This window comes from Microcaecilia unicolor, chromosome 3 (assembly GCF_901765095.1).
Source record: "Microcaecilia unicolor chromosome 3, aMicUni1.1, whole genome shotgun sequence".
NCBI classification, from domain to species: Eukaryota; Metazoa; Chordata; class Amphibia; order Gymnophiona; family Siphonopidae; genus Microcaecilia; species Microcaecilia unicolor.
Genome location: NC_044033.1, coordinates 167264933 through 167286034, shown reverse-complemented (window position 1 = coordinate 167286034; position 21102 = coordinate 167264933). Strand labels below are relative to the sequence as shown.

Here is a 21102-nt window from a genome sequence, read left to right as displayed (position 1 = left end):
ATGGCCCTCTGTGCCTAAATCTATGCACTGGAATTTACACCATATTTTCATTTGTAGAAATGGAGGCACATAGTTTAGGCACTAGGAAACCAACTAAGTGTATTCTACATACCGTTCCTAAATATAGGTGTCGCTTATAGAATACACTTAGGCGGAAATGTTTTCTGTGTGTTTTTTTCAGGCACCATATATAGAATCTGGCCCTATGTGGAGAGAGAGAGAGAAGATCCTCATGTACCAAGAAATGCAGTTTGAAACCAAGAAATGTGGCAGAAAGATACAGAAATATGTCCCATCATTTTGGGTGCCACGGGCCTGGTTAAAAGGAATTTTCAAGCACAATATATGTTGTATCTTATGAACTTCAAAAGGAAGCTCTTTTTCACATGATAAAAGTACTATATGGCATTAGCAGTAAATTTGAGAGACTGAGATCAAGCTCCAAGTGAGGTTCAGTACTGTCATGGTATGCACAAAAATAACCCATTTAGAGACACTGCCCCCAAGACAGACAAGTTTACATACACACAAATGGGGCTGAATTAGCACAAGTTTGAAATAAAGAAAACAGTAATAAAAGTGTGTGGGAAAATTCCCATGGAGTTTTCTCCTGAAAATGCTGCCTATTTTTGGAACCTGAATATTGTGCATCATGAGGTAGGTACAAAGTATGTACGTAAAAGTATAGACAAGACTTGCACTCTTCCATCATGCATACTTCTACCTGTACAAGAAGGCAGCAGGGGAAAAATATTTCTATGTGGATAAACAGGTTCATCTGTGCAAAACCTTTTGATTATTGACTCCTTAAGGAACTCACAAAATAGTTTGCCAACTCTACTTACTAATTCATGAATACATAAGTACATAAGTATTGCCATACTGGGAAAGACCAAAGGTCCATCAAGCCCAGCATCCTGTTTCCAACAGTGGCCAATCCAGGTCACATATACCTGGCAAGATCCCAAAAACATTTTATGCTGCTTATCCCAGAAATAGTGGATTTTTCCCAAGTCTATTTAATAATAGTCTATGGACTTTTCCTTTAGGAAGCCGTCCAAACCTTCTTTAAGCTCCGCTAAGCTAACCGCCTTTACCACATTCTCTGGCAATGAATTCCAGAATTTAATTACACGTTAAGTGAAGAAAAAGTTTCTCCGATTCATTTTAAATTGACTACATTGTAGCTTCATCGCATGCCCCCTAGTCCTAGTACTTTTGGAAAGTGTAAACAGACACTTCACATCTACCGTTCAACACCTCTCATTATTTTATAGACCTCTATTATATGAAGTGAATATTTTTGATAGATGCATTGCATTTATCAATGTAATTAAATTAAAAATGCTTATGAAAGGGGATCTAATGAACAGTAACCAGGGTAGAAACCTTGATGATTGGGTGCTGCTCTCCAAAGGTTTAAATCTTATCCTAATTCAACCCTTTAGAATCTGTTTCATCAACAAATGGATAATTTACAGTTTCAAATATTTACATCTATTGTATTGTAACTATGTGTAAGCAATTCATGCAATAAGAATTTCCAGCTGAGTTTACCACTCATTTAATTGAAAAGATGGATCAACCCAATATTCAAATATACCTATCCAGGTCAAAAACAGTTCATGGACTTTTCTTCCAGGAACTTCAACAAACCCTTTTTTAAACCTAGCTACACTAACTGCTGTTATCACATCCCCTGGCAATGAATAATAGATCTTAATTGCATGTTGAATGAAAAAAATATTTTTTTCTGATTTATAACTGTACTATTTAGTTCAACAGTGTGTCCTCTAGTGTTCATACTTTTTCAAAGAGTAAACAACCGATTCACATTCACCCATTCCACTCTGTTATGATTGTGCAGTCCTCTATCATAGCTCCTTCCAGCAATGGCAGAAGGGGGTGAAAACTCCATTAACTAAGCATGAATCCATTATCTAGGTTTAGATACCTGAATATTTATCTAGACTCTATTACTTTCTTTTATTGAGCATATGTGTGAATCTAAATTTATCAGAAGTGGTTAGGGTTGAGGGTATCTAAAGCCCTAGGTGAACCTTTGGCCAAGTCTCCCCTCCCCACCCCTCCATCACAGCTTAAGACCCAAACCCAGACCCTACTGAGGAGGCTTAAGACCCTACCTCCTACCCCACCTGGACAGCTCAAGATCCTACCCCCCTACGGTAGAGTCTTATGGCTCGCCTCCCCCCCCCCCCCCCCCCGCCACAGGGACTTGGGTACCTTAAGGCCCTACCCCCTAACTGGAGTGTCTCAAGGCCATAACCCCACCCCACTCCCTCACACACACACACACACACACACACACACACACATACAGACATACTGGAGTGGCTCAAGGTCCTAATACCCCCCCCCCCCATGGCAACTCAAGGCCCTACACCATAGTTCAGCATTTCTCTTTCCCTTGGCTGTCCCTAGATCAGCCACACCACTTTTATTCCATCTGCAGTTATCGACAAAACATCACAAATTTATTCCTTTGCATTTTCAAATGTGATACTTTGCAGTATGATCAGTTTAGCGTCGCTCACAGATTTTACATGGTTGCTCACAAAAATGTTTTTTGTGCTATATACAGAAATGCATTGCTAATACTGGCGCTCAAAAATTGTTGGTTTTTAAAACGTGTTGCTCATTTGAAAAACAATTTGCACACACCAGGCCACTCCTTAGAGGAAACATTGCTGAAGGGGTAGCTAAACCCCTATTGGTCTAAACAAGCTATAGGCAGCTTCAATCCTAGCTAAACCTAAACCAAAACAGAATATGGAAATTTATTACGAAACACATTTGAAAATGTTTTTATTGAAATGATTTGTTTACCTTTAACTATTCAGGCCTCACAAGAGTGTAAAATAAATGGAAACATTTAGGGATTTAGCTACCTGATCTAAGCAGTAGCCAGGAAATAGCACCATAAAGGGTACAAATGGATAAAATAATCAAACTGGAAGAGTGAACAATAAATGTGTTGTTCAGTAGGAGATACTGAGAGTTGGGTATTTATTTTTTGTTACATTTGTACCCTGCACTTTCCTGCTCATGGCAGGCTCAATATGGCAGGCAATGGAGGGTTAAGTGACTTGCCCAGCGTCAGAAGGAGCTGCCTGTGGCGGGGATTGAACTCAGTTCCTCAGGACCAAAGTACACCACCCTAACCACTAGGCCACTCTGCCACTCATGGGAAAGATGGAAACTAGCTAGGAGAACACTGCAGTAATAGGCTCTGAAGAGGACCTCATCACACAAAAGTGCAGTTGAAGAAAAGACGTCAATGGAGGGGGAATGAATAAGCAAGATGAGTGTAGGTATGTTTGGCTGTTGCTCTATTGCCTCCACGGACCTGAAGCATAAGTGTTAAGCTCTATAAATCATAAAGAACCAAAACTAGGACCTTACATCCCACTCACACAAGCAATACAATATTCTGAGTTAAACTAGAAATACCAAACTAATTTAAAACATTTTATCCTATACTAAGAGCACTGGAGTATAATTTTCTCCAACCACAACATGTACACTAGGTTCACATCCAATGAACTACAGTAAAGAGAAAATTAAACTGCACTGTTTACTATGCGAGAATATGGAATTAATCTACAACCAAAAATAAACATTAAGTACAGTGCAATATATCTTAATCATCCTAAATTTGAAATTCTATAGCAAAACGGTAACAACATGCGTAGCTGCCAATTTCATGTGGTGTGCTGCACCGAACTGAATAACATCATTAAAAGAAAGCTGGAACAGGAGAAACAGTGGCTGGTGCAGCAAAATATGTTATATTCTGCCACCAGAGATCATTGAGAACAGCTGTGAAACCTAGAAGTTTCCTATTTTTTGTGTATCTATGTGGAACTCACATACATTTTTTTCTCTTTGGCTTTTTAACCGTTATATTACTTTGCTAACACATGCAAAAATGTCATGCCAATAAAGTTTTCGAAAGCGAGATTATCCAGAATCCAATTAAATAAATAATAACCAAATCATAAAACCGCAGCCTTTATTCCAGGGATAGATACTACCATTTTTGTAATCTGCCTCATCTCTATGAAAGTTTTCACATTTTGCCTTTAACAAACTTATCTAAATTCTTCTTATAATCTTCATATAAAAAGTCAAAACAAAGATCCCACTCTTTAAGCAGCCTTTGTTCATTATCTAATGTCACTCTCATTTTCTCTTCTTTATTTTTACATGTTCTTATTAATAGGATCATAAGATCCAATGAACATTTATTCAATATGGCTTCCCATTGTTTCATAAACTGTTCATCATCTGTGAACTTAGTTGAAGGTTTATTAATATGCAGACCTCATGGTATTGTCTTATATCTATAGTAGTCCTCAACCGATAATGGAAAAAAGAAGGGCGTCCCTGACGAGCACTTGGGCGACTTTACTTGGTCCATTTTTTCTTACGACCAAGCCTCAAAAAGGTGCCCGAACTAACCAGATGAGCACCAGAGGGAATCGGGGATAACCTCCCCTTACTCCCCCAGTGGTCACCAACCCCCTCCCACCCTAAAAAAAAAACTTTTAAAATATTTTTTGCCAGCCTCAAATGCCATACCCAGCTCCATGACAGCAGTATGCAGGTTCCTGGAGCAGTTTTAGTGGATGCAGTGCACTTCAGGCAGGCGGACCCAGGCCCATCCCCCCCCCTAACTGTTACTCTTGTGGTGGTAAATGTGAGCCCTTCAAAACCCACCAGAAACCCACTGTACCCACATGTAGGTGCCCCCCTTCACCCCTTAGGGCTATGGTAGTGGTGTACAGTTGTGGGGAGTAGGTTTTGGGAGGGGGGTTGGGGGGGGGGTTGGGGGGCTCAGCACACAAGGTAAGGGAGCTATGGACCTGGGAGCAATTTCTGAAGTCCACTGCAGTGCCCCCTAGGGTGCCCGGTTGGTGTCCTGGCATGTCAGGGGGACCAGTCGCGAAAACAGGAAATGAGGGTGGGACCAGATCTGAGAGAGAAGGGAAGGCTGAAGCACCGAGTCTGCTCGCCTTTCACTGCTGTCGGGACCCAAGGTAAGAAAGATGAGTTTTAAATTCTGGGCGGCAGGAAGGCGAGGACAGAGGACTGTTGTGGGAGAAGAGGTTGGGCTGGGGTTGGGACTGGAACTTGGAGGAGAGGGGGGGGCCTGAAACTTGGAGGAGGTCAGAGGAGGAGGATAGGGGGGAGAGGACGGGAGAGAGAGAGGGAGTGGGGGAGAGGGGAGGGGGGAAATGCACCACCTGTAAAAAAAAAATTTCAGCACCCCCAATCATTTTGAAAAGTTGGCTTCTATGCCTTTTAGCTGTTCTTTGAAAAATAGCACAGTCTCACTTGGGTTAGATAATGTTTACTAGCTCCCATTCAAGCAGAATTAGAGCACCTTTTGGTGGAGGCAGTTTCTTATTTCAATATATGTTGCACGTTGGTTTTCCTTATCTTGAAACAATGGTCTGGTTAAATAAATACTTTTTTCCCTCTGGATATTGCAGGGATCCCAGCTGTCATAAAAGATAAGAAATTTCACTATGATCCCACAAGGCCAATAATTACTCTGCAAATAGATCCCAGACATTCCGGTACTCGTCGAGCCATAAGCAATTGACAGATGAAGGCCCTTAGTAGTAGACCATCTGAACATATTACTCCTCTTTTTATCTCTTTTCAGTAGCTTCCTATTGTTTGCCAGACATAATTCAGGATTCTAGCTCTTACATTTAAGGAGCTGCATAATGGCACTCCTGCATATCTTGCTGCCCTTTCTGTTCCCTATATGACTTCATGGATTCTTCACTCTCTTAATGATTTTCATCCGCAAATTCCTTCTCCTAGGAATGCTATGGAAGGCCACTAGGAATTGCATTTTATTTTACTGAACTTCACCTTTTTTATGGAATGCTCTTCCTCTATATGTTCAGCTTGAATTGTCTTATCCACAGTTTCAAGTTGTACATTCACTGATCTCACTGTTTGTGGTTTGATTGGATTGACGGTTGAGTTTTAACTTGTGTGTTTGTTTGTCTTTTTTTTGTTGTTGTTGTTCATTGTGTATGTGATGCTTTCCTATTAACATTGGTGTTCCTTTTCCTTTTGTTGGAAATTTTAGTGTAAACCACCCTGTGATGCTCTCAGGAAGGGCGGTATATGAAATAATAAATAAACAATAAACCATAGCTGATATCACTAAGACCAGTTAGTAGCATAGTCAGATCATAAGAGAGGTCAGAACTCAGGAAGTCAGTTTAAAGAACAGTCAGAAAGGAAGAGAGGAACAAACATAGGAACAAGCCTGGAATATTTGAAGACAAGAGCAAGGTGAAATTCTGGATTGGCAGATAAATGAGGACGAGGTGAGCATCCAGGCAGACAAGCCAGAACAAAGCTTCGGGAACAGGTCACAAGGTTGTTGACCCAGGAGGGACAAAAGCCATCAAAAGGGATTAAATAGGGCAGTCGCTCAGGGCTCATCATGGTTGCACTAATGGGCTGACAGTAGGATGAACTTCAAAGTCATCAGAACAGGTTAAGTTTAATAAGAAAGTCTGCAGTCTGTGCCTGGAATTATAGATGACCAGTGGATCTTCCTGTTACTGGTTCAAGACTAGCCGTGTCTAACACTGAAATTCTGCAAAGTCTTTTCTATTTCCATTAAAGGTAAAATCTCACCCCCATCCCACAACAGTTCTCTCAGGGTGAATATGATCATGTGAGGGCCCCCTGGCAGCTCAACAATGAGGAGATCATTTTTTCTGATCTTCCTTCCAGGTCTTTGTTTGGTGAGTCCTTGGATGACATTTGTGGTATTTTCTCCTGATCATAAGAGGCCCGGTCTCTGCTCTGCTTTCTCATACCAAGAGTTTACCTGACCAAGTTTCTCAATTAGCCTATTAAATGAGTCTTTGATTTTCTTTAACATTAGTACTTTGCATTCCCCTTCAGACTGCCCTAGTGGTCCCATGTTTCGTCTTCTTACAGTAGTTGATCTACCCCAACTCTTCCTGTATATTGGTTTTCCTAGTACCTTTTGGATTAGCAGATATCTCTGATGTTGTAGATTATGTTTAGTGTTATCTTAAATTATTTTAAGAGAGGGATAAGATACAATGCCATAACTGTTCACTAGAATCCACCTGAGGGATCTTTTAAATTGTTATAGAATAGTACTACTCCTTGCTAATCTCTGTCTTTCTTTCTGGTGAAGTCCTCCTATATTTCTCATCCTATTTTGATGAATCACAGTCCATATGACATAAATTGCAAAATACAAACAGCACTGAATTGTTTGGGCACAATTTTATGACAGAGGAAGACAAGTGACTCTTGCCCTTGGTTTGTTTGGGCCTGTCCTGTTGATTTACAGCTTTCTTTTCTTTTTTGTTTTCTTTATTTTATTTTATTTATTTTATTTTAATTTATTTTAATTGTACATATCAAGTTTTAATAAACTATAAACTATATTGGAATCTTGGCACCAAGGTACTGTTATATAATTGATGTTATGGTGAGAGATCATCTGGCATCTAGCAATCACCAAATAGTGTGGTTCAATAATAAGACAGAGGAGGAGAGGGCTTATTCGAGATTGAAGGTCCTAATTTCAAAAGAACAAACTTTGCTGAGATGGGTGAATTTCTTAGGAAAGAGTTAGTTGATTGGGAATAGCTGAAGGAAGTAGAACAACAATGGGCGAAACTGAAAGGAGCTATTTTAAAGGCGATAAACCTTTATGTTAGAAAACTACATAAAACTAAGAGGAAAAGAAGGCCGCTCTGGTTCTCAAGCGTAGTAGCTGATGACTCTATGCTGATGACTCCCAAATCTACCTTTCTACCCCTGATATCTCACCTTGCATCCAAACCAAAGTTTCAGCGTGCTTGTCTGACATTGCTGCCTGGATGTCTCAACGCCACCTGAAATTAAATATGACCAAAACCGAGCTTCTCATTTTCCCCCCCAAACCCACCTCCCTGCTCCCCCCGTTTTCTATTTCTGTTGATGGCTCTCTCATTCTCCCTGTCTCCTCAGCTCGAAACCTTGGGGTCATCTTTGACTCTTCTCTCTCCTTCTCTGCTCATATCCAGCAGACCGCCAAGACCTGTCGTTTCTTCTTTACAACATCAGTAAAATCCGCCCCTTTCTTTCCGAGCACTCTACCAAAACCCTCATCCACACCCTTGTCACCTCTCGTTTAGACTACTGCAATCTGCTTCTTGCTGGCCTACCACTTAGTCACCTCTCCCCTCTCCAGTCTGTTCAAAACTCTGCTGCCCGTCTCATCTTCCGCCAGGGTCGCTTTACTCATACTACCCCTCTCCTCAAGACCCTTCACTGGCTCCCTATCCGTTTTCGCATCCTGTTCAAACTTCTTCTACTAACCTATAAATGTATTCACTCTGCTGCTCCCCAGTATCTCTCCACACTCGTCCTTCCCTACACCCCTTCCCGTGCACTCCGCTCCATGGATAAATCCTTCTTATCTGTTCCCTTCTCCACTACTGCCAACTCCAGACTTCGCGCCTTCTGTCTCGCTGCACCCTACGCCTGGAATAAATTTCCTGAGCCCCTACGTCTTGCCCCATCCTTGGCCACCTTTAAATCTAGACTGAAAGCCCACCTCTTTAACATTGCTTTTGACTCGTAACCACTTGTAACCACTCGCCTCCACCTACCCTCCTCTCTTCCTTCCCGTTCACATTAATTGATTTGATTTGCTTACTTTATTTATTTTTTGTCTATTAGATTGTAAGGTCTTTGAGCAGGGACTGTCTTTCTTCTATGTTTGTGCAGCGCTGCGTATGCCTTGTAGCGCTATAGAAATGCTAAATAGTAGTAGTAGTAGTAGGAAAGAAGGTTAGCCTTCATATGTTACAAGATGACTCATAAAGAGGAGGACAAGCAAAAATACCGGAAAAAGCTAAGAGAAGCTGGAAAAGCAGTCAGGAGTAAGATGCAAACGGAAGAAAAGATAGCCAATACAGAAGACGTTTTTTAGATATATAAATGACAGGAGGAAGTGCCATAATAACATTGTGAGGCTCAAAGCTGAGGGAGAGGTATATGTAGAAGCTGATAAGGACAAAGCTGAACAGCTTAACAATTAGGGGTTTTGGTGGCTCCACTGTCCGACATCTTCAATGCTTCTTAGAGTCTGGAATGGTCCCAGAGGACTAGAGAAGGGCGAATATGGTGCCCTCTGTACAAGAGCGGAAGGAGGAGGTTGGAAAATATAGACCTGTCAGTGGTAACAAAACTTATGCAAACGCTTCTAAAGCAGAGGATTGTGAGGTTTCTCAAATTAAATTGGCTGCAGGACCCGAGGCAGCATGGCTTCATTAGAGGCAGGTCATGTCAGACTAATCTGATTGATTTCTTTGACTGGGTGACAAAACAGTTAGACTTGGGAGGCGCGCTAGATGTGGTGTACTTGGATTTTAGCAAAGCCTTTGACACGGTTCGCACAGATGACTGATAAACTGAGTGCCCTTGGTATGGGACCTAAAGTGACTGACTGGGTTAAAAATTGGTTAAATGGAAGGAGATAGAGGTAGTGGTAAATGGAGCTTGCTCTAAGGAAAGGGATGTTATCAGTGATGTACAGTAGGGGTCGGTCCTCAGATCGGCTCTCTTTAACATCTTTGTGAGTGACATTGCAGAAGGGCTGTCTGGTAAGGACTGTCTACTTGCGGATGATATCAAACTCTGTAATAGGGTGGACACCCTGGAGGGTGTGGATAGAATGAGGAAGGATCGAGTGAAGAAATGCAGGGTCATGCACTTGGGTTATAAGAATCCAGGGGAACAGTACAATATAGGGGGTGAAGTGCTTCTGTGTACGAAAGAAGAGCGGGACTTGGGGGTGATTGTGTCTGATGACCTTAAGGTGGCCAAACAGGTAGAAAAGGCGACGGTCAAAGCCAGAAGGATGCTTGAGTGCATAAGGAGAGGGATGACCAGCAGGAAAAAAAAGAGTTGATGATGCCCCTGTATAAGTCTCTGCTGAGGTCCCATTTGGAGTACTGAGTGCAATTCAGGAGACTGTACCTATGGAAAGATATAAACAGGATGGAGTCAGTCCAGAGGGTGGCTACAAAATTGGTAAGCAGTCTCCGTCATAAAACATATGGGGACAGGCTTATGAACCTCAGCATACATAGCTATATATAAACTATTAAAAAACTCCAAACAGCCCAGAATACAGCCGCCAGACTCATATTTGGAAAAAATAAATATGAAAGTGCTAAACCCTTAAGAGATAAACTCCATTGGCTCCCACTCAAAGAACATGTTGAGTTCAAGATCTGCACGATAGTACACAAAATTATACATGCAGACGCCCCAATTTATATGCTAAACCTTGTGGACCTGCCTCCCAGAAACGCTGTAAGATCATCCCGCAAATATCTCAATCTGCACTTCCCCAGCTGCAAAGGACTGAAATACAAACTTACACACACCACCACCTTCTCCTACTTGAGCACGCAGCTGTGGAATGATCTACCTACAGACCAGAAAGCTATTGACGAATTAACTAACTTCCGCAAATCTCTGAAAACTCAGAACTTCCAAAAGGCCTATAAGGAAAATACATAGCCTACAAACTACTTCAACAAATCACACAATTACCACAGCTCACCTCTAACTTACCTAACACTTCCCGTCTATCCTCCCCTACCCAATCTTTAAACACCAAGAATTGTACTTGTCATCATGAAACGGCTATGCTTATCTTCTCTTACCAACATTCAAACTATAAGAAATGTACCTGTTAACACAAAATGAGAATGTCATAACCACACTCTGTAAGCCACTTTGAGCCTACAAATAAGTGGGAAAAGGTGGGATACAAATGCAATAAATAAATAAATAAATAGCTGGAAGAGAGGCAAGAGAGAGGGAGGTTATGATAGAGACATTTAAAATACCGCAGTGGCATCAATGTATAGGAGGTGAGCATTTTTCAAATGAAGGAAAACCCTGGGATGAGAGAGCATAGGAAGAAGTTGAGAAGAAATATGCATAGGAGGAATCTAAGAAAATACTCCTTCACAGAAAGGGTGGTGGATGTGTGGAATGGCCTCCCGGTGAAGGTTGTGGAGATGGGGTCTTTGTCAGAGTTTAAGAAAGTGTGGGACAGGCATGTGGGATCCCTTAGGAAAGAAAGAGTTAGTGGTTGCTGAGGATGGGCAGACTGGATGGGCTTTTTGGCCTTATCTGCCATGATGTTTCTATGATGCTAAGCACATGGTATTGGGGCACCTAGAGAGAGAGATGTCAATTTTTAGAATTCGTCTTTTATTTATTCATTCCTTTTCTAATTCATCTTTCCAAAGACTGCCAATGCAAAATACAACAATAATAGTACATAAGCCCAAGCATAAAAATTATTATTATTATTAGCATTTGTATAGCGCTACCAGACGCACGCAGCGCTGAACACCTGCTACAAAGAGACAGTCCCTGCTCAAAAGAGCTTACAATCTAAATAATACAGACAGACAAGACAGTTACAAGTGAGGGAAGTAATGGGTGAGAAGGAAGGAAGGGACAAGGGGAGGGCAATTGAGTAATGGCTAGGCGCTAAAAATCTAATGTAAAGTATAGCAATGACACATACATAAAATAAATGAATCATATGCAGATAATAAAAAAAAGTTTCAAAACAATCCTCAAGCAGTAGCAAAAAATGTTTTTTAAAACTGCAAAAAGCCAAATACACAGAACTGTGATAAGAGCATAATCCTAGTCTGAAAGCACCATACCAAAAAAACAGAAAATTAAGAATGTGTGTGAAACTGAGCAGATTAGAAATCATGCAACTATCCTTGGAATCATTACTCCTGCACTTCAGATTCTATTATAGAATTTTTTAAATTACATTTGTACCCTGTGCTTTCCCACTCATGGCAGGCTCAATGTGGTTTACATGGGGCAATGGAGGGTTAAGTGACTTGGCCAGAGTCACAAGGAGCTGCCTATGCCTGAAGTGGGAATTGAACTCACTTCCTCAGGACCAAAGTCCACCACCCTAACCACTAGGCCACTCCTCCACTCCATATTGTAAGTTGGCACACGCATGCCCATATTTAGACAAGCCATTTTACACCATGTCAAATTGGCGCACCATGGGGGCTCATTTTCAAAGCACTTAGACTTATAAAGTATGCAATTTTGTAAGACTGAGTGCTTTGAAAATACGCCTCCAAATGACAATCATAGTTTACAGTATTCTGTAAACCACACTCTACAGCTGCTGTTCTCACATCTCCACCTTGTCTAACTTTTCTGGGAGAAGGCCTCATTTATAGATCTTAAAACTTGAGAGGCTGCATAAGGCTTCCACTTTTCTCTCAAGTAACCGGGCCCTAGAACGTGGAAGAATTTTAAAGATGAGGATCATCAAATTGAACTTCATGTGACAGATAACTGGAAGCCAATGCAGTTCCCTTAGAATAGGTGAAAAGCAGCTGCATTGCTTGTAGGACTTCTGATTGTCTGTTACAGCCCCAAAAAAACCCCACCAATAATATATTTCTGAAAGGCACGCTGGGTTTTTCAGTTATAACTGAAAAGCACCAAAAATTTATCTTCCTCAGCATAGCAGCATTAAGGAGCTGACTCTGCCTCCCGCACCTCTCCCATCTTTTGGAGGTGCTGACTGCGGCAGCCTTTGGATACTGCAAGAAAGGGGATGGGGTGAGACTGGAGAATCACAGGCCAGCGTTGATTGAGTTTTATATTACGTTCCATGTATGTTACCATGTATATATGCACCTTAATGCAATACCATTTGTAATTCTGTTACCCAGAAATGACAATCGCCATTACGGCAAATGTAAGCCACATTGAGCCTGCAAATTGGTGGAAAAATATGGGATACAAATGCTACAAATAAATAAATAAATATCTGCCAAAGGTTGTCAAAAACCTTATGCCAGCCCTTACCGCACAGTATATAGTAGATACAACCGTCTCTTAAACTGATAACCAGAGGTAACATAGTAACATGGAGGGGAATAATCGAACGTCGCCGGCGAAATAGGTCGCCGGCGATCTATTTTGGTGGCGGCGCAACAGCTGGCCGGAACCGTATTTTCAAAAAAGATGGCCGGCCATCTTTTTTTCGATAATACGGTGTGGGCCGGCGAAATGCCTTGGATTTCGCCGGGTTTGAGATCACCACTTTTGTTTTTCCGCAATAATGGAAAAAACTGCCGGCGATCTCAAACCCGGCGAAATCCAAGGCATTTGGCCGTGGGAGGAGCCAGCATTTGTAGTGCAATGGTCCCCCTCACATGCCAGGACACCAACCGGGCACCCTAGGGGGCACTTCAAACATCTTTTATAAACAACCAAATTAGCTTCCAGGTGCATAGCACCCTTCCCTTGTGTGCTGAGTCCCCCAAATCCCCCCCAAAACCCACTGCCCACAAGTGTGCACCATTACCCTAGTCCTAAGGGCTGAAGGGGGGCACCTACATGTGGGTACAGTGGGTTTTGGGGGGTTTGGGAGGGCTCAACATTACCCACCACAAGTGGAACAGGTAGGGGGGGATGGGCCTGGCTCTGCCTTTCTGCAGTCCACTGCAACCAACAACAACTGTTCCAGGGACCTGCATACTGCTGTCTGGGTGCTGGGTATGACATTTGAGGCTGGCATACAGGCTGGCAAAAAAGGTTTGTATTTTAATAATTTTAGTGTGGGAGGGGGTTGGCGACCACTGGGGGAGTAAGGGGAGGTCATCCCCCATTCCCTCCGGTGGTCATCTGGTCAGTTGGGGCACCTTTTTGAGGCTTGGTCGTGAAAATAAAAGGACCAAGTAAACCCGGCGAAATACTGCTTATCACCGGGTTTTATTTTTCCATTAACCGCGAAAGCCGGCCATCTGGTAGCCACGCCCAAGCCTGCCCATGTCCCGCCTTCGCTTCGCCGCCAACACGCCCCTTTGAACTTTCGCCGGCGAGGCGAAGGGAAAACGGCAAAGCTATCACAAATGTAGCTTTCGAATATATGCTTTTCGCCGCTTTTGCAAAATCGCCGGCCATATCCTGATTTGTGTCGGGAAATAGCCGGCGATTACTTTCGATTATAAGCTGGATGGTAACATAGTAGATGATGGCAGAAAAAGACCTTCACGGTCCATCCAGTCTGCCCAACAAGACAACTCATATGTGCTACTTTTTGTGTATACCCTACTTTGATTTGTACCTGTGCTCTTCAGGGCACAGACCGTATAAGTCTGCCCAGCACTATCCCCGCCTCCCAACCACCAGCCCCACCTCCCAACCACCGGCTCTGGCACAGACCGTATAAGTCTGCCCAGCACTATCCCCGCCTCCCAACCACCAGCCCCGCCTCCCACCACCGGCTCTGGCACAGACCGTATAAGTCTGCCCAGCACTATCTCTGCCTCCCATCACTGGCTCTGACACAGACCATATAACCAGAGGTAGAAGTTATCATAAAAAGATAGGGCTTTCCAGATGTATTAACCCCTGAAATGCTGCTGCAAATTGGTCATGAAATTGTAGCAAGATTGCAAGACATGCAGGTGTTGCGTGTTGTCCCACACTGCTCCTGATTCATTCCTTTGGAATGCCTCAGGCATAGCTGGAATGCAGTGCTAATCTGCTTTTCTTGAGGGAAATTCAGGCTGTGGTTGATTTTCACACAATCCCTATTCCCACATTATCCTTAACACACCTGCACAATTTATTTCTGAGTGGCATGCTTGACTCCCTAGGTTGTTTTTGCAAGTCACAGTTCACACCTGACATTCAGCTCTACCAGGCTGTTTTGCATGGAGGGGAGAGAGAGGAAGGGTATGGACGAAAAAATCTTCAGCTGTCTGTTGCAGTGAATTGCCATGCAAAGAGTAAAAAGAATAGAGCAAATTTTCCTGCTTTTTGTCTTATCTGCATTGTTTGTGAGATTAAAAAAAAAACCTTCAGACTTTCTCCTACCTTGCAAAGGAAAATAAAACCAAAGATCACCACAGACCACTTACAATTTCTTCTGCTGTTTGTCTCAAGAAGACTGTTAGTATAAAAAAACAAACAAACCCCAAAACAAAACAAAAACAAATCATTGCTGCCACCACTTGGACTCCACAAGTTTCCCTTACTCAAGCTAAAAGCAAACAAAATGCTTTCATTACACCCTGGCTTTTCATCCTTACTCCAGCAGGATTACTTCAGAAGTACACCAACAGAACACATGGAGGGGCATTTTCGACGTCCAAGTCAAAATAGAGATGTCCAGCTCATAAAGTCCAAAACGGATATCCATTGCGCATGTGCTTTCCAACAGCAAATATGTCAGGATTTCCTGTTTGAAAATGCATGACATGGACGTCTGTGTGCTGAGGAAGTCCAGCATGAACAGCCATTTTTCAGAAGGCAGACAAAATAAAACATGGAAAAGAAAATAAGATGATACCTTTTTTATTGGACATAACTTAATACATTTCTTGATTAGCTTTCGAAGGTTGCCCTTCTTCCTCAACCTTCGAAAGCTAATCAAGAAATGTATTAAGTTATGTCCAATAAAAAAGGTATCATCTTATTTTCTTTTCCATGTTTTATTTTGTTTGATTTCTATTGATAACCTTAAGAGTGGACTAACACGGCTACCACACCTCTCTACTTCAGAAGGCAGAACAGCAGGTTCACAGAACTCTGTCTAGCAGCATGGCCACACTGACATCCCTGCAAAGCAGAGGGGCAGCCTAGTGATGAGTGCAGTGGACTTTAAACCATGAGAGCCAGACTCAAATCCTGCTTTAACTCTTTTATTTTGTAACTGTGAGCCCTCCAGGAACAGAAAAATACTTACTGTACCTGAATGTTCAATACAGCAATAGCCTTCAAGCTTGCAGGGCTCCCAATTTAAAAAGAGTTAAAGTGGGATTTGAACCTGGGTCTCTCTTGGTTTAAAGCCCACTGCACTAACCACTAAGATACTCCTCAAATTTGCTTCCTGTTTTAATAAGAATGCCCATAATACCTGAAGCTGCCATACAGCCTGGTGTCTCCTTTTGGTTTCATTTTCAAGGGAGAGGGAAGGGGCAGCAACTACTAGAGGATTAACAAGGTGTCATGACTTAATCCCTCTACTGGTCAGCTGCTCAGTCAGAACAGTGGCGTTCCTAGGCTGGCTGACACCCGGGGCGGATTGCCGATGTGCCCCCCCCCCCCGGCGAAATTACACCCCCCCCCCGGGTACATTTTTACCTGCTGGGGGGTGCCGCGCGCCTGTCGGCAGTCCGCTCGTTCCCTGCTGCTCCCTCTGCCCCGGAACAGGAAGTAACCTGTTCCGCGCAGAGGGAGCAGCAGGGAGGGAACGAGCGGACTCGGCCAACAGGCGTGTGACACCCCCCCCCCCCGCGGCGTCCACCCGGGGCGGACCGCCCCTACCGCCCCTCCCTTGGTACACCACTGAGTCAGAGCACCTTTTTGTACACTGGATGTGACTGAAACAGGTCTAATTTAGCAAATCCTTCTTTTAGGCTTGGATGTTTCTTCCCATTCGGCAATCACTATTGAACATCCTGATTTGGGGCCCTCCCTAGTCCCACCTAGAACACGCCCCCTTGCTGTTCTGACGTACTGCAGTGTTGGACATGCCTTTACTGCCTTTGCAAAATCGGGATTTGGATGTTTCAAGCACATGGATATCCATTTGTGTATTTTGAGACGACTACAGTATATTATGCCTGCAACAGCAAGACAAACAGAGCAGAGCAAAGCTTGCATGCAGTTTTTCCTATTGTTCTTCCCCCATATTCATGGAGGCAGGGTATATTGTGATGTATATTTGATATGAGTAATCTATATTCAATAGCATTGTCTGTGTAATAGCACTGTGTATTAGGACTGCTTTTCCTCTAGTTTGCAGTATCTTGTGATTGACTCCTTGTGAGCTTTCCCTATTGGCTGTTAGCTCTGAGCTAGGGCCAGCCCTCCCTCTCTGCCCCTGAGACAGCCCAGTTTTCCTTGCATGCCTTGGTGATCAGCAGCTGTTCTAGGGATCCCTCCTTAATCTTCTGTAATTCCATCAAGAGTTTTCACCATCCTCCCAAGTTATTCCCCTTTTATTTATCCTGAGTTTCTCCCCATTATCCTCCTCTGATTGTTACAGCTGGGCTGAGGTTCTGGCCATCTCCTTGCCTCTGGAGAGGCTAGATACAGACTCTGTGCAGAAGGCAACAATTCTGTCTAAGCAACTGAACTGTAAGGTGGATTTTCTTTGAGTACTATAATAAAGAAGATTTGCTTAAGAATTGCGAGTCTACTGGTAAAGCTTCTACTTGGGGATGGTTTAAGCTGGCTGTCTAAACTACACTATACTTTGTCTAGAACAGCACACCTATGGATAAACAATTATTTATCCAAGTGAAAAGGACAGTTCCTGCTGAAATTCATCAAAGTTGTCTGTGAAGGAAATCCATGATCACTTAAGGGCCCGTTTAAGTGTGTTATGCTGTTAACATGTGATTTGGTGTGAATTATGTCACAGAAAACAGCCAGAAGCGTCAAGGGCCCCTGTTCCAGAAAATCCATGGAGTCAAAGAGGAGAAAGTCCTGTTCTCAGCAGGGGTAAAGGAAAAGGAGTTGGTGTGCCCCTTTAAGGGCTGGGAGTTGAGAAGAATGCACTACTCTGAAGCAGAAAGCAAGCAAGTTAGCTTTGTCCACAGAGCTAGAAGGGCTGGAGACAAATTCTCATCTTGTTTAAATACATGACTAGCCAGCTGAGTGGCCCAAAGGAGCTGGAAGAGGGCAGTGTTAGCTCCCCTGTGTAGCATATGAATCTACCTGGGATGAGTAAAGGGGGAGGAGCTACACAGCCATGGAGAATTGCAAAAAAAAAAAAATAATAATAATAAAGTCAGACCCTTGAAGGACTAAAGCAGAGAAGCTCTGTGAAGGAAGCTAATTACTTCAGAACCAAAGTTGATCAGACCGGAACCAAAGAAAAGGAAAAGAACAAGGCACTGTTTTGTTCAGACCTAAAGACTGAACTGATGGTAGAAGCCAGCAGAAGGAATTGGATGGTATTTGTTTTCAGATATTTTGAATATTGCCTGGGAGTTGAGGATAGTACTGAAGAGTGGTTAATGATTGAGAGTCTGGTACTGTTCAGGGACTGGAGGCTGTTAAAGGCTGGACTCAGCACAGTTACCAGTTGCTGTTTTAAAAGGTTTTGGAAAAGAAAACCCCCAGGGACTACTAGAGGATTAATTATTGGTGCCTGGGAAAGGATGAGAAGCCCAGTTGCAAAATGAGGAGATTCTAGCAGCACATCTTTATACCTTGGTCTTCTTGGTGGGAAAAAGGAGGGAAAGTATAAAGGATTATAAGCTTAATTGAATTGGGAAAATGATTGCTGGTGCCATTCATTCTTTATGGAAATGAAAGTGATTTGCATATAACTGTTCACGACCAGTTGTGAAAGGAGAACTCTTTTTCACATTCACAAGCTGTTGGGAAATGAACTGCTCTTTGAGACACTGCGGGGGTGGGGGTGGGGGAAGCCTATAGAAGATATTGCCCATGAAACAAGCTATCATAGATTGTTTTACTGCTAACTGTGCATCTCTGGGCAATTGCATTAAATAGATATTCTCTCTCTGAGTGTTAAGGTAGCAGAAATGACCAGTGTTCAGACTTGACAACCATGGTTCCTCTTGTTTGTGAGACATGGAATGGAACCTCGATCTTGCTTTCCTCATGCTTCTTGAAGCCTTTATTGAATTGATAGTGGATGAGTAGCCTAGTGGTTAGTGCAGTGGACTTTGATCCTGGGGAACTGAGTTTGATTCCCATTACAGCTCCTTGTGATTCTGGGCAAATCACTTAACCCTCCATTGCTCCTGGTAGAAAATAAGTACCTGAATATATGTAAACCGCTTTGAATGTAGTTGCAAAAACCTCAGAAAGGCTGTATATCAAGTCCCATTTCCCTTCCCTTCCCTTGCACCCGATGAGACTCTATAGCATAACAAAATGGTATCAGGAGTTTATTGCTTCTGGAATACAGGACTGTAAGGTAGAAGTCAAATTCTGGAGTGGAATAGTCTCCAGTTCTTTTCAGATTCTGGGTGAAGATATACTTTCTAACCAAGCAGCTACAGGAATACAAGTGTCATAAGAACATAAGAGTAGCCACCATTAAAGTTAACAGCTAATGCACAAAAGTGTTAACAGCCTACATAACATACACTGTCTGGAAAAAAGTGATTGCCCCTAAACATTTTGAAATAACAACCACAAACCTGCACCAAATTAATTTAAATTTTACATGCACAAAGTGACATCTATTTCAAACAATGTTGTGTGGTTTCATAGAAATCCATCTTAACGTTACTGAGATGTCAAATTTTAAATAACACTACCCAAACGTTTCTAACACAATGTCAACCTGAACAGTCTGAATGTTTAAATCTGATGTTCAAAGAGTCCCCCTTTCGCAAAAATACATTTACGCAGTTGATCTTGCCACTGATTCACTGCTCTGTCAGTGATACTCTAATCAAAGTGGCACCACTCTTTAATTAATCGTTCTTTCAGAAGGTCAACATCACAGATCTGGCAGTGGCAGACACACTCCTGCAAAATCCTCCAAATCTAGTAGCCCATCAGATTGAGATCCAGACTTAAAACTAGATGTTCTTTTTACAACATTTTGTTTGTTTATCAATGCGCAATGGCATCACAGATGACATCAGCGATTAAGTAATTAAGTCATGTCAGAATTAAGTCGGGCACATAACTGACAACTGATAGCAGCCAGACCCGTTTCACTCAAACGACTTCATTTTTTTGAAGACCATGCCAAGAGCAAGATGGTTATCATCTGAATGTATGAAACCATCCTTTCATGACTTGATGTCGAGGCACTACCCTGATGAAGCCGTTTCAGTGAAATGGGTCTGGCTGCCGTTGGGTGCCATTTAAGTGCCTGACTTCTCTTGTTTCACATATGTTACAAATATAATTTCAAGAAACAAGAATATAGCTGAATTATTGTTGTGATGTGAAATGAGAGTTGTTTCTGAACAGAAATTTAAAATTTCAAAAAACTTTTTGTAAAGAAAAGGATTAAATAAGTAATAAAGACGCAACAAAAAAATAAATTAAATCAAAATATCACGAGGTTTTTTAGACCTATGATGAATGATACAACCCCAGCAGAAGACGCCAAAATCTTAGTAAGCGTTTGGGTGTTTTGAGGTCTTTTTCCTCGTGTTTTATTATTTAATAGGGACCGTATATATTTTTGTGTTACTACTTGGACTCTTCATTATATTGTTAGTCATTTTAACACAGTAAACACAGCTTACATGCTGGGCATGCCCTCTACTATGTACCACATCAATTTCCTGTGTTAAAGCACTTAAGTGCAAACTCTAACAGACTTTAATAAAAGGGATCCTTAGAGAATATACAAAAATTTTCAGACAGCTGGAGAAGTGAAAACTGCATATTTGAATTCATTAAGGGTCTCTTTTATCAAGCTAAATTAAAAAAAAATTTCTCTGTGCACATGTAGTAATGTGTATATTTTTCAGTATTATGATTTGACATTAACCCTGTAGATTATTAAGTATTTTCCTCTGTTTTTTGGTTGCGGTTTTTTCTCCTTATAGGAGTTGTTTTCCATTGCAGTTTGTTTCAGAGGATAACTGAAACCGGTGATAAGGGCCATTTAAAGGGGAAGACCATCTCTGTAGGTCCCCTGGCTGTTGAGGTTTCCTTTCTTTAAGATTTATATTATAGATATTCTAGATAATCTCTTGGGTTAAAGTCATGGTTTACAGCAAACTATTTAGTATTTGGTTTCATGTTAGTAATGCACAATTTATAGCTTAAAAACATACAGGCCTGTCAATGGTGTATGCACTCCACAGCGGCATCTGAATATCCTGGCTGTATCCATTCACATAGTCATGCTGGTAGAGGAGACAGTAGATGCTGTTCTTCTGTAGGACTCTGGGTCTCCCATAAGGCAAAACAAATGTGCTTGCTTTGCTTTCTGAAAGAGAAATTAGACAAAACTGTGCCCTTTTCCAGGCAGGATTC

General features: G+C 42.1%; 1 protein-coding gene across 1 annotated transcript in view; it reads right to left on the bottom strand.

The window, feature by feature from the left end:
- Positions 1-21102, bottom strand: part of ENPP3 (ectonucleotide pyrophosphatase/phosphodiesterase 3) — a 249644-nt gene that overhangs the window by 53436 nt on the left and 175106 nt on the right. Inside the window, exon 20 of the mRNA XM_030196550.1 lies at positions 20901-21055. Coding sequence (XP_030052410.1) covers positions 20901-21055 — 155 coding nt within the window. The remainder of the gene's footprint in view (positions 1-20900; positions 21056-21102) is intronic.